General features: G+C 41.1%; 1 protein-coding gene across 7 annotated transcripts in view; it reads left to right on the top strand.

Annotated features, from left to right (window-relative positions):
• The window catches only part of KIF13A (kinesin family member 13A), a 197,382-nt gene that overhangs the window by 57,420 nt on the left and 121,091 nt on the right, over positions 1-18,871 (top strand). For all 7 annotated transcript variants that reach the window (XM_090039264.1, XM_090039265.1, XM_090039263.1 and 4 more), the window contains exon 3: positions 16,055-16,067. In XM_090039264.1, the coding sequence (XP_089895390.1) occupies positions 16,055-16,067 (13 nt within the window). The remainder of the gene's footprint in view (positions 1-16,054; positions 16,068-18,871) is intronic.

Below are 18,871 nucleotides of genomic sequence, written 5' to 3'. Positions count from 1 at the left end.
AATCAGCAAATTTGAGAAATGCTGTCCTAGTGTTTTATGAAACTGTTGTATGCAATTTTTAATCATTTTTACAAAGCTTTCTTGCTATAACAACATTATGGGAAACAAATGGATATTAAAATATGATCTAAAATATGTGTATGGAAGGAAATGCCCTTAAAATGCAGGCACAAAGTACAGAATCAAGGGAAAAATTGTAAGTTGTGTGTGAGATCAGTCTTTACTATATGCCTCTCCAGAGGGGCATACAACATGAAGTACTGTAGTTAGGAACTGTTAACTAATTTAAAATACTGACTTAATTTTAGAAGTGGAGCTGAAACCATAATATCATATTTTAATATCCTAGCATTTTACTTTTGGCTTGAAATTTGAAACGCTGTATTAGCTCAAGTTTGTTGAATGGTGAAAAACCCCTCATCTTCGATTTAATAGTTCTATCAGTTCAGTTGGCTGGAAACATCACTGTAAGAATTGGGGTAGGGTGGGGGGCGGAGGCTTTTCTTCAAATACCATTGGGAACATTTGAAATGTCTTCAGTGTGCTTAAACAGATTACAAAATTTAGGTTTTTTTTAAAAATGTGAGCTAGGTTTACTTTGTTGGTTGCTGCAACTGGGGAAAGTATAGTTGATTCCTGGGCCCAAATGATGAGAAAATTAATTTGCCAGGTCCATTACTTCAGGAGGGTTAGCTGTTGCCTGAAAGCTTTCATAACTTATCTTTTGCATCGTCATGGCCATGTCCTGCATACTCCAGTCCCCCCAGCCTCCTCTTTACAGAGCAGATGTTGAGTGGTTAGCTTTATTAATCAGTTTTTGCAGCATTTAGATTAGTAATTCTCAACCAGGCTGATGCGATACCCTGAGTTGCCTTGAGATCCTTTCAAAAGTGTTGCACAGTGCACCACAATGTTAGCACTGTTATATGGGCAAACATGATTCACAGGATAAAACTAGAGATTTCAAATATAGGAGTCCATAGTGTTAAAAGTGTTCTGTCCTTTTATGGTCTTTGTTTTGTAATTTTTTTGTAGTGAAAAAACGTGAAAACTTAAGAGTCCCTCCCTAACCCCCCCTCCAACCAAGGGGTGCCCCAAGACTAAAACTGTTGAGAATCACTGATGTAGATCATCTTTATTAGTATCAGGAAGCTTTGCATGAAAGCTACTTACCCGACTGAATAAATTAGTTTTTGTTTGGCTGTGGGGTTTGTTCACTTTCTTTACCCATATTCTAGAATATTTGCTAGAATACAGAGAATCGGGGTCCCTACTGAGATTTGTTAACAGTTCACATGACAGGCATTTGTCATTAACCTTCCTGTACAAATAGCTTTCTTTAGGGTTTACCCACCATGAGAACCTCTTTTGCCCCCAGACCTTATCTAAGTTTTGACAAGTCTCCTGGGGCTGCCTTATGCACCATTAGCCGCTTTCTCTGTTTCACTTGTCAGTTAGTAGAGCTTTTATAATTGCAGTAATATCTTCTCGCAGGGTTACAAGCTCTATTTCAGTTTCTGTAATGGTAACTTCTTTACTGCCTCATCCTAAATTCCTATCAAAATGTCACTGGGAGAGTAGAGATTTTTTCTTCAAAACAGAATTTCATCTGTGTGTCTAGGGATTCTTTCCAAAACATCTAAATGTGTGAGGAGAACGTTGCAGATGTCTCATTTTATGTCAATGGAGTAAAGCAGCATAAATCTCTGAGTACCTTTGTGGCATATAATCTCTAATAGGAACTCCTTTCATAACATTACCTTTTATGACATGGAAAATATGACATCTTCCAATAAGTCATTTGCCTTTCTTAATGAACAGTCTGGTTGTGGGCACTTGCAGAGCAGCAGCATAGCCAGCCCACTGTACATTTATTTGTTCACCGTTATGCCACTGTTGAAGTATCTGGATATGACACAAACTTCAAAAAGACGACACTTTTACAATCACTGCTTGAGTAAACTAAAGAGTTCCTACCACAGGAGGCATTGCTTGCAAAATTGTTTGAAGCAGAATGTGAGTGCAGTTTTTCAAAGAAAAACGAGTGCTTCCTGTACAGAGAGTGTAGTTCCTCAGGATGTAAGTTGTGTATGTGCTTCACAACCTGTCCTCCATCCTTGCTTCTATAGCTAGTTGTCAAAATTTCAGTGAGGAAGGCAGTGAGAGTTGGGTGAGGCAGCCACCCCAATTTATGCCGTCAAATGGAAACTACTGTCTAGCTAGGTAACACTGACCAAAGGTTTCAAGCTTGCACAGGGTTGAAGTTACACATGAAAAACCTATTCTTAAGAATCACAGTTACTGTACAGAGAAGTAGCCTTTTCTTTTTTCTTGCCCTAGAAAAGTAGCTGAAAAATCTAATCTTTTTTTTTTTTACAATAAGAATTTAGTTGCTGAAATACATTTGAAAACCCACAGAATAAGGTTGCAAGTGAATCTTTGGATACCTTAGCATGCTAATGAAGTTTTTTTCTCCCCTAGTAGGGGGCTGGAATGACTGCATACTTTTAGTGTGGCAGCATGAGCAGCTACTTCTAAGCAATTTGAATAGAAGTAGTAAATGTCTCCTTGAAACGCAGCCAAATCTTCCAGAAAATTGCCTTTAATGAGAGGGGTTGGCAAGTTCTTGATGTCCCCCCGTAACATTCTATACAAAACTTAGCTTTACTGGAATTGTACAGAAGTAAAGAAATAGTTAATGTTCTCATAACCAAATTGCCCTCACAATGAGTGAGTTAATATTACTATAAGAACTGTATCATATACATGTCCCGACTTGTATGTGTAGTTAACTTTAATGTTAATGTATGATGTGTGTAATGGGGAGTAGCTGGGGGATGAGGAGAGACGGGTTACGTTCATTTTTAATTATTTTGTGGAAAGAGTTGCACTCCAAGCTAATACTAAGTAAAATAAATGGTATAGTAAGCCCAGACTGAATCCAGGAGGAACAAGTTTCATTGTCTTCAAATAAAGTCTTGGATGAGAAAGCGTGAGAAGCATGAAATGACTGTTTGCTGCAGTGCATTTCTGACTCCTACCTAGTTAGTTAGGCTTGTATAAAGCAGTAGGTAAGGTAGAATGTTTAGCATGGTGCAGTAAATGAGTGGTATGCACAGAAGGGGATGTCTCAATTTTATGGCTTGCAAAACCCTGAAGAACATCCGAAGTGGAAACATGAACTGCAATTCCCAAAATGTAGCTGCTTAGTTTATAATACTGGATTGGAGTTGGAGAGTAATTTATGCTCCAGGGAAGTTTTTGTGTGTTCCATTTGTTTTGTTCCTCGGTATTTAAAGCATTGGTCTCCAACCTTTTTAAGTAGATCACCTTTGCCATTTAAAAGCAACCCAAGATCTACGGTGTGCTGCTGCTGCCACCCACCCCACAGGTATGTCTGTGGGGAGGGAAGGGGGCACAGATCAAGACAGAGGGAGAAAAAATTGTGGGGGTACACCTCCCCAGCAGGTAAGTACCACCTGGCTGGGGCCCACTCAGTTTACCCCCGATTCTGCATCTGTGGCACAGTCCCTCACTGTGAGGGCCTCAAACTAACCCCCACTCCCTCCCTCCCCCACAGACTGACCTGCTGGGCTGGGGCGCACGCGTGCATGTATGCGGGCACTCAGCCCTCACCCCAGCCTCAGATCGACTCCAAGAGGCTCCGAGATCTACCACAAGAGGCTCCAAGATCTACTGGTAGATCAAGATCCAGTGGTTTGGTGACCACTGATTTAGAACATGAAGGACAGAAAAATTAAGAGTTCTTTTAAGATTTTCCATTGTACCCTACTGAGGAGATGATAACAGTATTTTAATGTTTTTGTGTTAACAAAACAGAAGCATTGTCTCTGACTCTTACTTTTTCTGGGGCATTATCACTTAGCTTTAGGAATACTAGATCAGGTGATGCTTTGTATTTATTCACTACTTGGATAATGCATCAAAAAATTGCTTTATGGATCCCAATTTTTCTCCCATAGTAGATCACACTGCCTCTAAATGGCTTTATTTTCCCTGCAGAAATTCCTTTTAAGGGTTTTAGAACTTTTATTAAATTCGAATCCATTTATTCAAAAAAAGCTTAGTGGCTGTATAAATAGCTCTAAATCAGTTCTACACTAATCATTTGACTTAAAAATGTTAGATGTTTTTACCTTGTACAGATCATTCATTTTCATCATGTGCAAATGAAAACATTCTGGCTTTCCCACCTCTCAGTCTTTAAAAGATCTATGTAATTGTACTTTAAAATTACTGCTGGAGTAAAGCTACTATCAAACAGGTTATGCTTAACACATCATTTAAACATCATAAATTAAGCTTGCGAATTTAAAGCTTTGACCCACTTAAATCTACTTGTCAGAAATCTTGTTTAATCTTGAAAACATCTTTATTTCTGAGACTCTATCAGTCAGTTCCAGATAATTATGACATAATTATAAGGTTTGCACAATGGAAGGAATCACTTCTAGAATAGGGAAATATTCATGCTGCCCTATAAGGCCCTGTTAAGATGGAATATTGTGTACAGTTTTGGTTGCCCATGTCCAGGATGTTACCTCATTCCTCAATGTGTCCCCTTCCTTATCCAAATAATCCTTATTAAGTGTCTGGTTGGGATTGTATGACTCAATTAAGTGACCCATGAGGGCTTTTCCAGTCCTGTATTCTGCAATTCCATTATATTTTTCAAGTGCTTGGTTCACTGCATATGTATTTGAATTTGCTTTTAGTTTGTAAGGATGGAAATAACCTGGTCTGTGTTGTAGAACAGAAATAACCTGATCTTTTCCGAACTTTTGCCTCTTTATATTATCTACTCTATCAAAGAGCTTTTAACTCTTTTTAGGATTAATACAGTTCTCTTGATGGATGCATTTCTGATGTGTATGCCTTCCTTTTATGTTTTCCTAAACATTGGCGATCTTAGAAGATATCTGAGACTTCCTGTGCTTCACTTAAAAAGTGGCTTGATTTGAGAGATGCTTAGAGGTTTGGAATGGTTGTAGGTCTGCAGGGAAAGTACTAGCAGCCAGCATATAGAGGAGTATAGAGTTTAGGGGGAAGAGGTCATTATTATTGCCATTACATGCATATTTTTGCATACTGGAATGAAAGATGTATTTTAGAAACTTAGAAAGTCTATCCCTTAAAAACTAGTGAACACAATTTCTATAACTGTTACTGGGTCAAACTGCTGTAGCATTTATGAGGGTTTTAAAATTCATAGTTTAAGCCTCAAAAGGGATAGCCTAGTCTAACCTCACAGGATTCAACTACAGGAGTGGTTAACTGTGCAGCAGACTAACTTGCTATGGTGTAAAGTGTCACAATCTACACATGTGACACTATTAAAATGCAAGACATTTTCACTGTTGTAAGATGGTACTGTTGGGGACAGTACTGACAGCAAAAATAACTGCTCCTAAATGGTGACCTGGGTATAAATTGCACCCAGGCAGCAGAGGGCCAGATCCCTGCCTGCCACATAGCCCAGTGGTTACCAACCTTTTTTTTTAGCAACCTGCTGCTGGGAGTGTAGTGCAGCGGGGCGGGGGCAGGGGAGATCCTGGCATGTGGCATGGCTTGCTATTTGTGTGCAATGCCACTGGCATTGCCCCCACAACCCTCATTTGGGTTGTGACCCAGGGTTGGGAACCACTGGCCTAACCATATGACTCTGCTGTTTGTGCGCTCTTGTGTGCCAGCCAGCCCCTCCGACACTGCAGCCTGGATCCCAGGGCTGACTCCCCAGGTCTGCTGCCAGCCTAGGGCTGCTCCACCCTGGCTCAAACTGCTGTGGTCCTGGATGCACTGTAGACACTACACCCAAGAGCTGTTAACTCTGGGACAAACTGTGCCAGAGTTTCACGCTGCAGTAATTGAACATGTAGACACACCCACCAAATATTAAGTTCTACCTAGTTATCCCTTTTCTGAAGCTCAGTAATACATTTGGCTAAAAAAACCTTGTGTTTGACTGTGTGCGTTTTCCAGACAAGTATTTGGTTTCTATCTGAAGGTATCAAGAGATAGAGAATCCACTGCTTCCCTAAAAGTTTGTTACAGCACCTATTCACCCTCACTGTTAATTGTTTTGTTTGGTTTTTTTCCCACTGAAATTTGGCTTCTGCTAGAGGTTCTTGTTATAACTTTCTTTGCTAAATTACACAACCTTTTAGTGCCCAGTGTCCTTTTCCTGTGCAGGTTCTTATGCACTGTAAACAAATCGCCTCTGACCTGTTTTTGATCAGTTAAAGAAATAGGGATAAAGAGGTCATGCATACTATAATGCATTTTTGTTAGTCCTTTAATCATTTGAGGACTCTTCCCTGCATCTCCTATTTTTTCAACGTTTTATTTAATTTTAACTGTATACAGTATTCTAGTATTAATCTAATGTTCTTTATAAAACAAAAGAAGTCTCCTTATTCTAACTCACTACTCTCTTGTTAATCCCTTCTTAATACATCCAGGGATCACATTAGCCTTTTTTGCCACAGTGTCATGCTAGGAGCTCCCGTTTAGTTGCTTGTCTATGATAAATACCAGTAGGTGATTTTAACCCACTGACGTTGATGCATACTTCTTCTGTTTGCAGGTTTTTGTCTTGATCTTTCTTCTAGTGTAGGGCTGTCCAACTAGTAGCTTGTGACTGTGGCTTCTCACTCCTGCCCCCTTGCCTGCCACCAAATTTAGGGTCTTCGGTTGTTGCTGGTTACTTAAAGTGGCAGCAAGGTTAGGAGAGGAGGCAAGTGATAGTAGTATTTACCAAGTGCTGAGAAGCCAGAGGCCTGCCTTAGCAGGTATGGGCTCTTACCCACAGGAAGCCCAGCAGTCCAGATCCATCCTTGTGGAGCCAAATAAGTAGGGCAGCCCTGTTCTAGTGTGCCAGCTTACCCTTTTCTCCTTGAGGAGCTCATTGAGTAGCAGTTGGTAGCACTGTTTTTCACACTTTGTCTATTGGTACAATTAATATAATTTCCCAAAGATGGACCAGAACAACTGGTGTTGTGGTGGGTTAGTGAATACATGACACACTTGCCTTCTACAGCATGATTTTGAGTGAGCCAATGGCAGGTGTTAAATCAGTTAAACTATCACAGTTAAGTGGTGGTTTTTAAAAAATATGGTGTTGACAAACTAGTTTATAACTGATTGGTATATTGGTTGTTACCATATTGAAAACCATCTTAATGTAAAACTGCAAACTAGCTTTTGTGAATCTTGCAATCTCTGAGAGACTAATTTTTCACTACCAGTTACATTTAAAGAATGTTAGCGTACATTTGTATGACCCTGTAAAAGAATGTGGTGTCATACTTGATTAGCATCTTTCTTGAAATCTCATTAGTAACTTAAATTGGATGGAATTTGAATAGTGATTTTATCCAGCATGGTGATTGAATGTGACAGTGAAACTTAAGGGTTCTTGCTTGTTATCTAAAGTTTGAACATGCTACTGAAGAAAAGAATACTTATATGAGATGGTCAGAAAATAAGTGTTTGGGACAGTGTTGCCTGCAAATCTTTAAAAACTCAACAGCCCTAGCTTGACCCTGTATCCATTTGGCTATGGATGTTTATGCCTGTATCCTAGTACACAGTAGGTAGTGATTCTTCAGTTCACATTAATTTAATGGGTTAATGAAATGTTACATCTAAAATGAAAAAGGTCCAGATCTAGTTTATCTGGACAGTCTAATCTCTTTTCATTTACAATAAATAGAAATATTCTGTATTGATCTGCGCCAACTATGCTGGTGGTTAGAGTTTGTATCTTTGCAACAGAATATAGCACTTGAATGTTGAATGTGCTTTTACTCTGAAGAACAGTTTTGTTTGTAAAGCTTTACTATTTATTTAATAATTTATTTTCCCCTTTTTTAAAGGAATTACCTTTATTGTGTTAAATTCTTCATGAGTTCTAATGGTTAGGCACAGTGTTTACAGCAAGGGAACAGTTTCATTATCCTACTCAGTCCTTTGGTTATTGCCAACCACATTAGGAATTGCAATGACTAGAATTTCTGAAAGTGGTAGGGTTTGGCAAAGAATTTTGCCGCAGAGGTGGTATAACCAAGAGGTAGTTGACTCATCTGTGAGCTGCTAACCTGTTGTGCCAGTTGCTTGGCTATATTGGTCACAAGGGGTGGCACAGTGGGTTTTAGTGCAACAACATTTATTTTCCCTAGGGAAGAGGCCATCAAATAGCAATGGAGTAAGAATGGCAAGCAACTCAGTGTGCTGCAAGCATCTTATGATATATTTACACATTGCTTACATAAACATTCAATAAAGGCATCTATACATGTGATGGAGCTCTGCTGTGAGGTAGGCTAGCTAGCATGTGTTGGAGCAGATTCAGCTGAGTCAGCTGGAGTGTGCTAATTGGCGCATTCCAGCAGCCTCCGCACCATGTGTATTCAGCATCCTGCACTTCCAAATGGTAGCGGGGGTGCTTTAACTAAAGCTTGTCAAATGAGCTTTAGTTAAAGTGCCCCCACTGCTATTTTGAAGTGCAGGATGCTGAATACACATGATGCTGCGGGCGCTTTTAATTAGAGCAGCTCTCAGAGCCATTCTAAATTTAAAGTGCCCCCCTTCCACCATGGGTCATGTGTATAGATGCCCTAATTGCCCAGTGAGATGTTCCATTACACTTGAGACAAAGGAGAGGAAGTGATTGTCAACCTCTGGAGAGCAGTTCTGTTCTGAGCACCAATTTCTCTCTTACACGCTCAGGTTTGGTTAGTGGTTAAAATAGTCTGTTTTAAACAGGGCAGAGTGCTCCAACTGGTGGCCCATGATCTGTAGCCCTTGAGAGCTTAACATGCAGGTCCCAATCAGGGCACTGTTCCCTGCCACTACTCCGGCAGCTCCTGCTGCTAGAGTCTCCAGGCTCCCCCTCCCTTCTTCAGCTTCTGCTGCCTACCCCTGGGGGTTGGGACTACAGGAGCATGCAGCTGAGGGCTTTAGGGGAGATCCTAGGGACTCCATGCAGCACAGCACGGTATGCCGACAGTACAGCAGGGTGCCTCCTGTGTGGCACAGTAGGCAGGACGATGTAGTGCAGCTAGGAGTAGCACAGGAGTACTGGGATGGTGCAGTGGGGGATGTGTGCCAGTGGTGCCACATGAGAGGATGGGCTGTGCAGCATACACCTGGGGAATGTGCAGCCTGTGCAGTGTCTTATTTAGAAGTTGGACAGCCCTGTGTTAGGACATATAATGCCATTAAAGGGGAAAAGTAGAGAGTCACATTTTTCAATATGTGCACCAAGCTCAGAGACCTGTGTACTGGTACTACTGCCTGAATAAATTGAATTGTTTCAGGCCAGTACAGCTGCTGTCCCTTTTGATAATCTGCTTTTACAGGGAATGGAAGGGGGAGGGGGGAGAGGTGAACAACTAAATATCTTAATCCCGTATTCTGCTTGCAGACAATTGGATGCTGCATAAAACTTTAACTGCACGATTAGCAGGCACTGAGTTACAGTGGGTAGGTAAATGCCTGTAAATCCTGGTGGATGGATACTGCTGTTAAAAAGTAAAGTTGTCAATAACGTTACACAGGCCTGGATCTTTAAAAGTTTGCTATCATACTTGCAAGCGACTATCTGCAGTGTTAAACCATTAAACAAAGAGCAAAGCATCACCAAGCAATGTAATTCCACTGAAATCCTCCACTGGGAGCATCATATCTCTCCCTACACAATTTATGCTGTTGTGACTAAGTCTGTTGCATGCTTGGTTTTTCCCTATAAGCCACACAAGATAGGTTGCTTTTGCCTAGATTGAACAGAGTGTTTATTTCATACGCAAAGCAAGAGGCTTAATGAAGCAAAACCAGAACACAAGTTCCTCCATGCCCTGTTTTTTACCCCTCAAACTATTCAGGCACACATGTTCTTGCCTTAAACCTTAAACACACTAACCCAGAAATGTTTAGATGGTGTTAGTTATAAAAGGCTGAGCCGTAACCTTCAGTGTGTATGGACAACATTTACATGTCGCTTGCAAGTATGACAGCAAACTTCGAAAGGGGAGTGGGGACTGGTGCTCCAGACAGCACTGCAATTGTTCTAACCCTGCTTTTACCTAGGGTTGAAGTTAGAACGGTTTTGCTATGTTTGTATCACTCCCAGCTTCTGTGCATGTAACTGTTAAAGTAACATTTCCAAATGTATGGTTGTCCATACCCAGCAACACCAGATGGATCACCAGCTAGGTAATCATGCCCCAAAGCCAACAAAGACACTAGCAAGACATCAAATCTATGCCCTCAGTAGGGGTGCACCAGTAAAGATTTTCTTAGCCAATACGAACGGCCGGTTATTAACCAGCCTTATTGGCCAGTACTGATCCAATTGCCAATCTGTATCCCAGTTGCTTAAAGAACAGCATCTGGCTAGTAAGTTGCGGGGGAAGGGGAGGCATAAATTGAGGCCCCCATGGTGAGGGAGGGAGTGGGGCTGGGGCTGGGGCAGAGGTAGGCGCTGCCCAGCCAGGGCAGAGTAGGGTGTGGGATGGAGCCATGGGTGGCTTGTTTTGGGGGACGGCTTCCTCTGCTGTGCACACCCTGGGGGAGGTATGGGGGGCATGTGCCCCCTGGATTTGTGTGCGAGGCAAGGGTGGGCTGCGGGCTTGGGGTTGGGAGCAGGGCGGGCAAGGGTGGGGCAAATGGCGGTGGTGCTGAGAGTGGGGGCTACAGGGTGGGCTACAGCCACCCCAAAATTTGTTGTAGCCCCCCTCTCCCAGCGCTGTAGTCACCCACCCTTACCCTGCCCACGCTGAACGCAGCCTTGCCCAAGATGCCCTGCTGGTTCTTGACTAGTTCACAACTGGGGAATGGCTCAGCCCCCCCACTGGTCTCCAGCCAGTCCTCAGCAGGGCAGCTGTGAGACCCTTGCTCAGGTGTGCCAGTTAGACACTGTGCCTCATTGGCAGCCAGGTAAAACCGCCCTGAGTGGTAACATGCAATGATATTGGAGTGCCCCAATTCAAGAGGAGCATGTTCATGCTCCACAGTCCTTCCAGGCTGGCTGTGCACTGGGCACCCAGAGCAGTTTTACCTGGCAGCAGCAACACTTGATTGAGAAGCGCCCAGGTAAGCTGTGGTAGCACAGCAGAGGTTCTCAGCTGGGGGCACTGTCACATTCAAAAAACTGGGCGGTGCCCTGATAGATCAGCAGTTCTCAAACTTTTCAGACCTAATTCAGTATACAAGATCTGTGCTTGTACGAAAGATACCAGTGTTCTTCTAATGCCCAAGAATTCTGAACAAAACAAACTACAGCTAGTGAAAGATATTTACATCAGATTTTAAAAACTGCAACTTGTGGTGGAAAGTTCAGTATTTTAGCAAGAGCACAAAAAAAGAATACTAAAGCACTATGTGCAATGTACACTTACATAATAATAATGAAACCACTTTACTTTCTGCCAAGATACTTTTTAAATTGTTGAGATTTTACATACACACACTTGTAGGAAAAAGATAGGGGGAGATTTTTTTAAAATTGTATTAAAATGCTGAAGCCTCCCAACCCTAAATCTGTTATTAACTATATTGGCTATTGCATGCTACCACTCTAATTACTTTTCTTAGAGAATAATGTTTATTGCAGTTAGTTTGGAAAAGTAAGATGAAGGCTACATGGTTTATATATTATCCATTCCAGAATCTACATATGATTATTTATCACAGTTGGCAGCTATTGCTTGGTCTTCACAAACTGGTGCTGAAAAAAGAAAGAGATACAAAGAGCAGTCACTAAAATGTGAAGTAGCTATTATGGAATAAATGTGGAACCACTGCTTGCTTGGTGCAGTCAAATCATAAATGAATTGGGGTGTGGAAACATAGTCTCTACGGGCATAGGACCAATTTTTGTTAAAGTGCCCCTTACTCTTAATATTTTTGGGTGGTGGGGGAGGGGAATACATTAATTTATACTTGTTCTCTCCTTTAAAAAGGTGCTGAACACAAAGCATTCTGAACACAGAGCACAAAGCAGTCATTTTCAAGTACTATATTAGATGATCTAACCAATTTTTTGCAATATAAGCTTTTTGAGACCCACGTTGCTGCTGTTTTAACAGACATAACATTTAAAGGGAAATACTGGCTCCTCACTGTGCGACAGACTATGTTCTCACTGAAGTAGCTATCAACAGGATTAGTCGGGAAGCATAGTGTACTTTAGAATAACCATATCAGATCATGTTACAGTGTTCCTTAATTATATAGAGCCAGTATTCTGGTCAGAATATCGAAAAGCTAGCTGTTAGCATTTTGCCATTTGTAATTTTCTATATGATGGAGAAAATGCATTTAAAGCTGTTAAAATCTGTGAAAAAGGATTTGTTTTCTATAATAAGAAAAGCAAAGGAAAGCATTATTGCAATATAGGTGAAAGTATAATTACATTAATAGATAACTCAGGAATTAAATGTAATCCTGGCTGCATACCAGCACTTGTGACCTTTGCCAATGGTAGATGTTGCCTAGTGGTGGTAAAGCTAAAATGCGTGTGTACCCAGGAAACCTTATGATGTGGGTGGGTATTCCTCCTGGACCTAGTAAGTACACCATATGTGATCTGTGCATTCCTGCTTCAGTAAATCAGATATGCGTGATGAGTGTTGTTCTAGTAAGGTACAACACGAGTAATGATGTATCAGTGAAAACTTTTACTTTAAAAATTCACTTTCCTTAACTAAAGTTGAACTTGAGAGAAGTGACTTATGCATTCTAAGAACTTTGTACTTATTCATGGAGAGGAATAAAAGAATGGCAGCACTGCTGGGAAAGGTGGTAAACTGCGCTACCGGTGGCTGATGATTACAATTCGACTGTGTAGCTCTGCGTCAGACGCATTGAAACAGGCCTCTTTTGTATTTGTCCATTTTAGAAGATTAAACAGTATTGTGTCATATTTCCTGAAGTGCATCACGTTTTCATTTTGGAGGAAATTCTTTATTACTCTCTTGCTTTGACATTCCTGTGACATTTAAAGGCTTTCAGTAAGCCTAAATCTGGGAATGACATAAGCACATTCACAGCTGATGGTTCATTTATGATGTGGATCTTGCCAGATGTCCATGGTGCAAAGTCTGTGCGGTTATGATTTTGATAATTTGATCCATTTAACTTTTACTACATGGTATTTTTGGCTTGTTTCTCTCCAATTCTCCTGCCCTTTAGGAAGTACAAGTTCTGCTGGATCTAAAGGTTCAGAATCTTTTTTTATTTGCAAACTCAAATGGAAAAATTAATAATGATATTTGTGTAAGGTAATATGTGACCAAATTGATGACTAGTGCAACTGAATTAAAACACTTGCAGGAGAGACTGCAAAGCACATCTTTCAAAATGGTGATCTATGTTCATTTGAAAGGATGACTGAATTTTACATCTGAGATATCGTTGCAAGCATTTAGAGGGAAAACACATTCTTTCACTGAAATGATTGATACAAGTCTTGTGGAGCTTTTCCATCGGCATTGTCTGTGTGATAGTTACAGCAAATGGCTGAAAGTTCCAAATAACTTAACAAGAAATACACATGCAGTAACCCAGCATAGTTAAGTGATTCCAGAGACCTTTTGCACTCGTTACTTTTGGTAGGCCTAGCAGGTGTTCTTGTTGTTCAGTTGCTAGTTTGGGTTTCTTAACAACAACAAAAATTGGGACAATAAGGAACAGCTGCTCCCTGTGGTTTGAAATCAAGTTGATCAGCTGGATTAAGAAACATCTTGCTGGCTGAAATTAGCAATTGGGGAGCTTGTGTTTCCTCATCACCTCCAAGGTTACTTTCTTATGCGAGAGGCAACAATTTTTGTGGCTGCTATATTTTATTGGGAGAAATAATTAGCTGTGTTAGTCTGCCTGAAGTCAGACAGAAGGCAAGGTCTATTTGCACCTTACAGACTAAAGTAAACCACCACTTAGAAAAACCTTATGCATTTTGCTTTAATTAGTTTATAAAGTGCAAATCTACGCTGCCATCTTCTATTGGACCAACTGAATTTTCCTCATACCTGAAGAATAATGCTTTGCCTTGAAAGCTTGCTCAAGTCTATCTAAAAAACACCATTGGTCCAATAAATGATAACACCCACAAGAATCCTTGCCTCTCATATTTTGTGGACCATTGTGGTTACAATATCACTTCGACACTGTCACTTTTTAAATAATTTTCTTGAATTAGTCTTCAGCTAAAACGTGTGTGTGTGTGGGGGGGGGAATTACCCAACTGCACCTGCATAAAATTACTTGGGGAAATGCTTCAGAGGATATAAAATAGATTTTTTTTTTGGTTCCTTAAGGAAATATTCTGCACCTAATTGTAACCCATTGATCCACACTTTTTCTTGCATCTTGGAATAAGGATTATGCGCTGTCTGCCCAAAAAGATAATGAGCTCTATAGGACCATTTACTTCATCCCTCCTTAATTGGGTACGCAGTGCACTTGACAATTTGTAGTGTGGCAATGTGAGACGTATTGCAGAGATTCTTGAGAGTGTTAATACAGTATTTGTCCTGTCCCTTTCTGCCTCGCCCTCCCCGCCCCCAATCCCTGGATTTGGAGATTCCTTTTGAGAAGTGGTAGCAAATGCCTTTCCACATGAGCCATTCTATCAAGGTAGGAACAGAGGGTTAGAGCTGGGGAAGAAGCTCAGTGCACAGATGGTGCTGATCTTCTGGTCTGTCTTAGAATTGATTCAGGGCACGGAGCAAACTCAGACTTTTTATACTCCCTTCTGTTGGACTCTTCTGTATTGAGGAGTGATGAGGCAGTGGTTTGAGCACAGTTATAATTTTTTGTGACTTTAATGGAGTTACTCCAGATTTGCAGTCAAGTAACAGAGCAGAATTTGGCCCCATGTGCTCATGGATGACTACATAACAGCTAAGTGGTTCCAAACACTGGTGGATAGATGTATTGCAAATACATCTTGCTATTCTTTCTCCCTCTTCTATTCTTTGTCTTCTGTGCTTTCCTTTTTTTTTTCTTGTCATCCCTCCCTCCCCAAATCATCCACATGTATATGTGCTTGTCTTCTGAAAAGAAAATGCTCCTTACTTTTTCCACTGCTAAGGGGAGCTATGAGTTTTCTTTGGTTGACATTTCTCCATCCTCCTTGAGTCCCTATTGCCACTGCCTCCATGCATCCTTATGGCCCCAGATGGATCTGATCCTAAAGGCAGGGTAAACCTGAGGTCCCTCATCCAAGAAACTGGCAACCCAGCTTTCCTTCTTATGTCCTTGCTCACAAGTATTTAGCAGAGTTTGCAGATTGATTGGAATGTGACAGGGCTATGCTGTGAATTCTTCTGCCATAGCTTCGAACTTGCGACCTCTGGACTGTAAACCATGCGCATTAGCAGCCATACTGTCCCAGCCTCCAGCAAGCCTCAAGATAGAAACAGTGCAAGATTTTTTATTTTCCCTTTGTTTACCCACCATAGATTCTCTGCTAAAATAGCAAAAGAGTTGATTTTGAAAGCTGCTAGGTTCATTTATACAACTATAAGCCTTTTGAAATGTCCTCAAAATACAATGTCGCTTTGGACTTTTGCTTCGATCCTGCAAAGCATAACTTATCTGAATGCCAGGTCTATACAGAACCCAGCTGAAGCTGCTGGGGCTTTACTCTGACATGGCAGTCTAACATTACATTGTAGGACTGGTACCTTAGTGTGTTACAAAAGAAAATAATTGACCCTTGGGGGAAATACTTCATTTCTGAAATCCAGTGCTTTGGTTTTATGGCTTCCTAGAACCTTAAAGGTTTTGCTTTTTCTTTTCCTAAGAAGGTGGTTATCTTCCTAATTAAATAATTGCCTAATTTAAAAAGGTAAGTATTTGATTAGACTAAAATGCTTTGTGTAATACTGAGATGTAGAGATGGATGGTAGAGCTGTATATTCACCTTATTTTTATTTCTTTTTCTCTTTGTTGTCTTTCTTCATGTGGCTGGCGTATTGGCAATTCTCTTCACCCTTTTTGCTGATTTTTTTTTTTCCCTGCCGTCATCTAGAAAACCACCCAAGGTAAGCGTTTTAATCTTTCATTGTAGAAGTATTGACTTAAACATGTTAAACCTAGCAGAAAAGTCCAGTATATCCTCTAACTTTGTGATTTGTATACCTCCATTAAAAGAAAATCTGATTGAAAAAAAACTAGTTTCACGTGCATTTAGATTAAAGGCTTTTCAAATCAAACAACCTATATTGCATATGGATTAAAATATAGAGAAAAATAAAAGAATGCAATTTATCACAACTATGCTGAAAAGCTTTAATTCAATTTTAAGGGGTTCTTAAGAATCCTTTTGAAGGAGTTAATAAGTAGCCTTTGTAGAGTAAATTATTGCAAATAATACGGCTTTTTAAAAATTCATATTTGATAACTTGGAAAAAAAAAAGGTAATAAAATACTTTTGGTATGCACTGTGCTCTCCTTTCTCCATGCCTTTTTGCCCATGTTTCCCATGCTTCCCTTGCCCCACACAGCCCTTCTGCCTTGCTCCCCCTGCTACCCTTCTTCCCTTGCTCTCCCTTGCACCATGCATCCTTTCCCTGTTCCCTCTTGTACTGGAGCCCCTTCTGCCATACCCTTTCCCTGCAGTCCCCTTGTTCCATATGTCCTTTCACCCATTGTCCTTTTCTGTGTGTTCCCAGCACTGTGGACAGTCTTCCTTGCTCCCTACCACACTTTGTACACCCTTTCCCTCTGCTCCCTCCTGCTCCAGGTACTCTCTACCAGCCACATGGAGCCACAGCAGCTGCTTGTCTGGCCCATATTCAAATATAAGACAAAGTTTTCCCCCTATGCTGAAAAACCTTAACTTAGATTTAAGTAAATACAGTATTTTCTACCTAGTGAGATTTGTCATTAATCTTTGTCACACTATAATGCAACCTTATGTTGTGTGAAATGCTTAACCGTTGAGACAGAAGTTCTTGCTACTCCCAATAGGAGCATGCTGTTGAGGCATGTTAAGAATATTCTGTAAATTAAGTGTTTCTTGTTTCATTTGTTTTATGTGGTACCACATTTACTCCACTTCAAATGAAGATATTTAAATGGAATTTTAAAGATATCAAGAGTAGTATTCATTCATTTTAAAATCGACCAGCTTCATTGTCATCAGTCAAAGCAGCTGACTACTATCTAGCTTAATTATGCATGGCTGAAATAAAACTATAAGCATATCAAGCATATTAAATTGTAACTGTTTCTAAAACCATGAACTCTTAGACCTGTCAGCTCTTAGTACATGACCAGTTTTCAACTTAATTTCGTGACAAATGCAAAATGTTGTCCCAATTAAAATCCAACTTAAAACAGCCTAATGTTCCCTCCACAGCTCTTCCCTACCTGAGGACTTCTGTATTCTCTATAGACAGGGACATATCCAAATCGAGATTGTGCAAATTTCATGAAAATCATGAAATCAGGCAATTTGTGAAATCTGTGGGAGGAAAAGAAAAGTTACTAAAAATAAAGTTCTGATTCCCCAGTGGGAGTCAACAGTGTTCCTGGCTGTGCATCCCACCCCAGGGAAGGGTGGATGGAGGCTGCTGGAAGGAAGGTGAGCAAGCAAGATGGCTGCTTCTTGCCACTGATTGGCTGGGAGGGCTGCCTGTCATGCAACCCCACCCCTCTCCACCAATCAGCAGTGAGGGGTTGGGTCATACAACAGCCCTCTCCACCAATCAGTGCTGGGGGGTGGGGCCACCATAGTTCCTGGTCAGTCAGAGGCATAAGGGGGCCCAGCCATGATAAGCCCGTGAAAATGGCAACTGGCTCCTTGGTCTGCCCACAGAATCAGTAAGCTGCCTCCTTGAGTTGGGTAGACCCCTACCTATAGAAGACATGTGTCAAGTACTGCCAGTTTCCTTCTGCATCAGTTTCTGTAGTAAGCCTCCATTTTCAGGTGGCTTTGGCCCTGGGAGATGTTATATTTATTGTCCAGTTAATGTGTTAATTGCACAATAAATTGTAGCATGCCACCTATTCAGTGAATTTATTATGCCATAAAATGGCAAACCAGCCACAAAGATGTTCCACACTTATTGCAGAATGTCTTTGTGGCCAGCTTGTATAGCAGTTTAATTTGAACATGTGACATATACGAAGCCTTACGCAGCAGCCCTGCATGTGTCTGCAGTGCAAGGCTTTTAAAAGTGCCAGAATGGAGAGATCCTTGCCCTCCAGCTTGCATGGGGAGTGCATTAGCTCCCCATGTCCTGGCAGTTTAAAAAGCCTTGCTCTTCAGCTTGCATGTAGGGAAAGGCTAGAAAGGTGCCAGCTTTTGGGGGAATCCTGCCATTGGGATTGGATAGGCAGTAGTAGCATCTGGGTTTGAGGAACAGTCTCCCTGTGGCCAATACCTGGGATTGGGCAGGGGCTAGTTCTGGGCCTAAGTGTGTTAAGTACTCCAGTGCTGTAGTTCTTTTCCAGCTACTAGTGACAAATGTTTTGGGTAAAAAGCATATTAAGTTCACTTGTAAATAGCGCAGAAAATATTGTTGGGCCAGTCTAGAATGCAGACAGAAATCAACACTCCTGCTTTAATTCTTGACTGCCTCCTAAAGGTTTGATGGATTGTTGAAGGTACTACATAGTTTTCCAAATTCCAATGACAATAACATTAGCTAGGTGTAACTTGACAAAATTGTATTTATTACTCCCTGGCAGCAGTGGCAACCTTAGGAGAGGGCAAACCAGGCAACTGCCCGGGGCCCCACACTTTAGGAGGCCCCAGAATTTTTGCAACAGATGTTCAGCTTGCTTATAGGTTATCAAAATTAAGCCTCTAAGGGGTCCCAAATGACTTTCTTGCCCAGGG

This window comes from Crocodylus siamensis, chromosome 3, assembly GCF_052110815.1.
Source record: "Crocodylus siamensis isolate JL-2025a chromosome 3, ASM5211081v1, whole genome shotgun sequence".
Taxonomy (NCBI): Eukaryota; Metazoa; Chordata; order Crocodylia; family Crocodylidae; genus Crocodylus; species Crocodylus siamensis.
The sequence above is the reverse complement of the archived record's forward strand: the minus strand, read 5'-3'. Positions and strand labels throughout refer to the sequence as shown.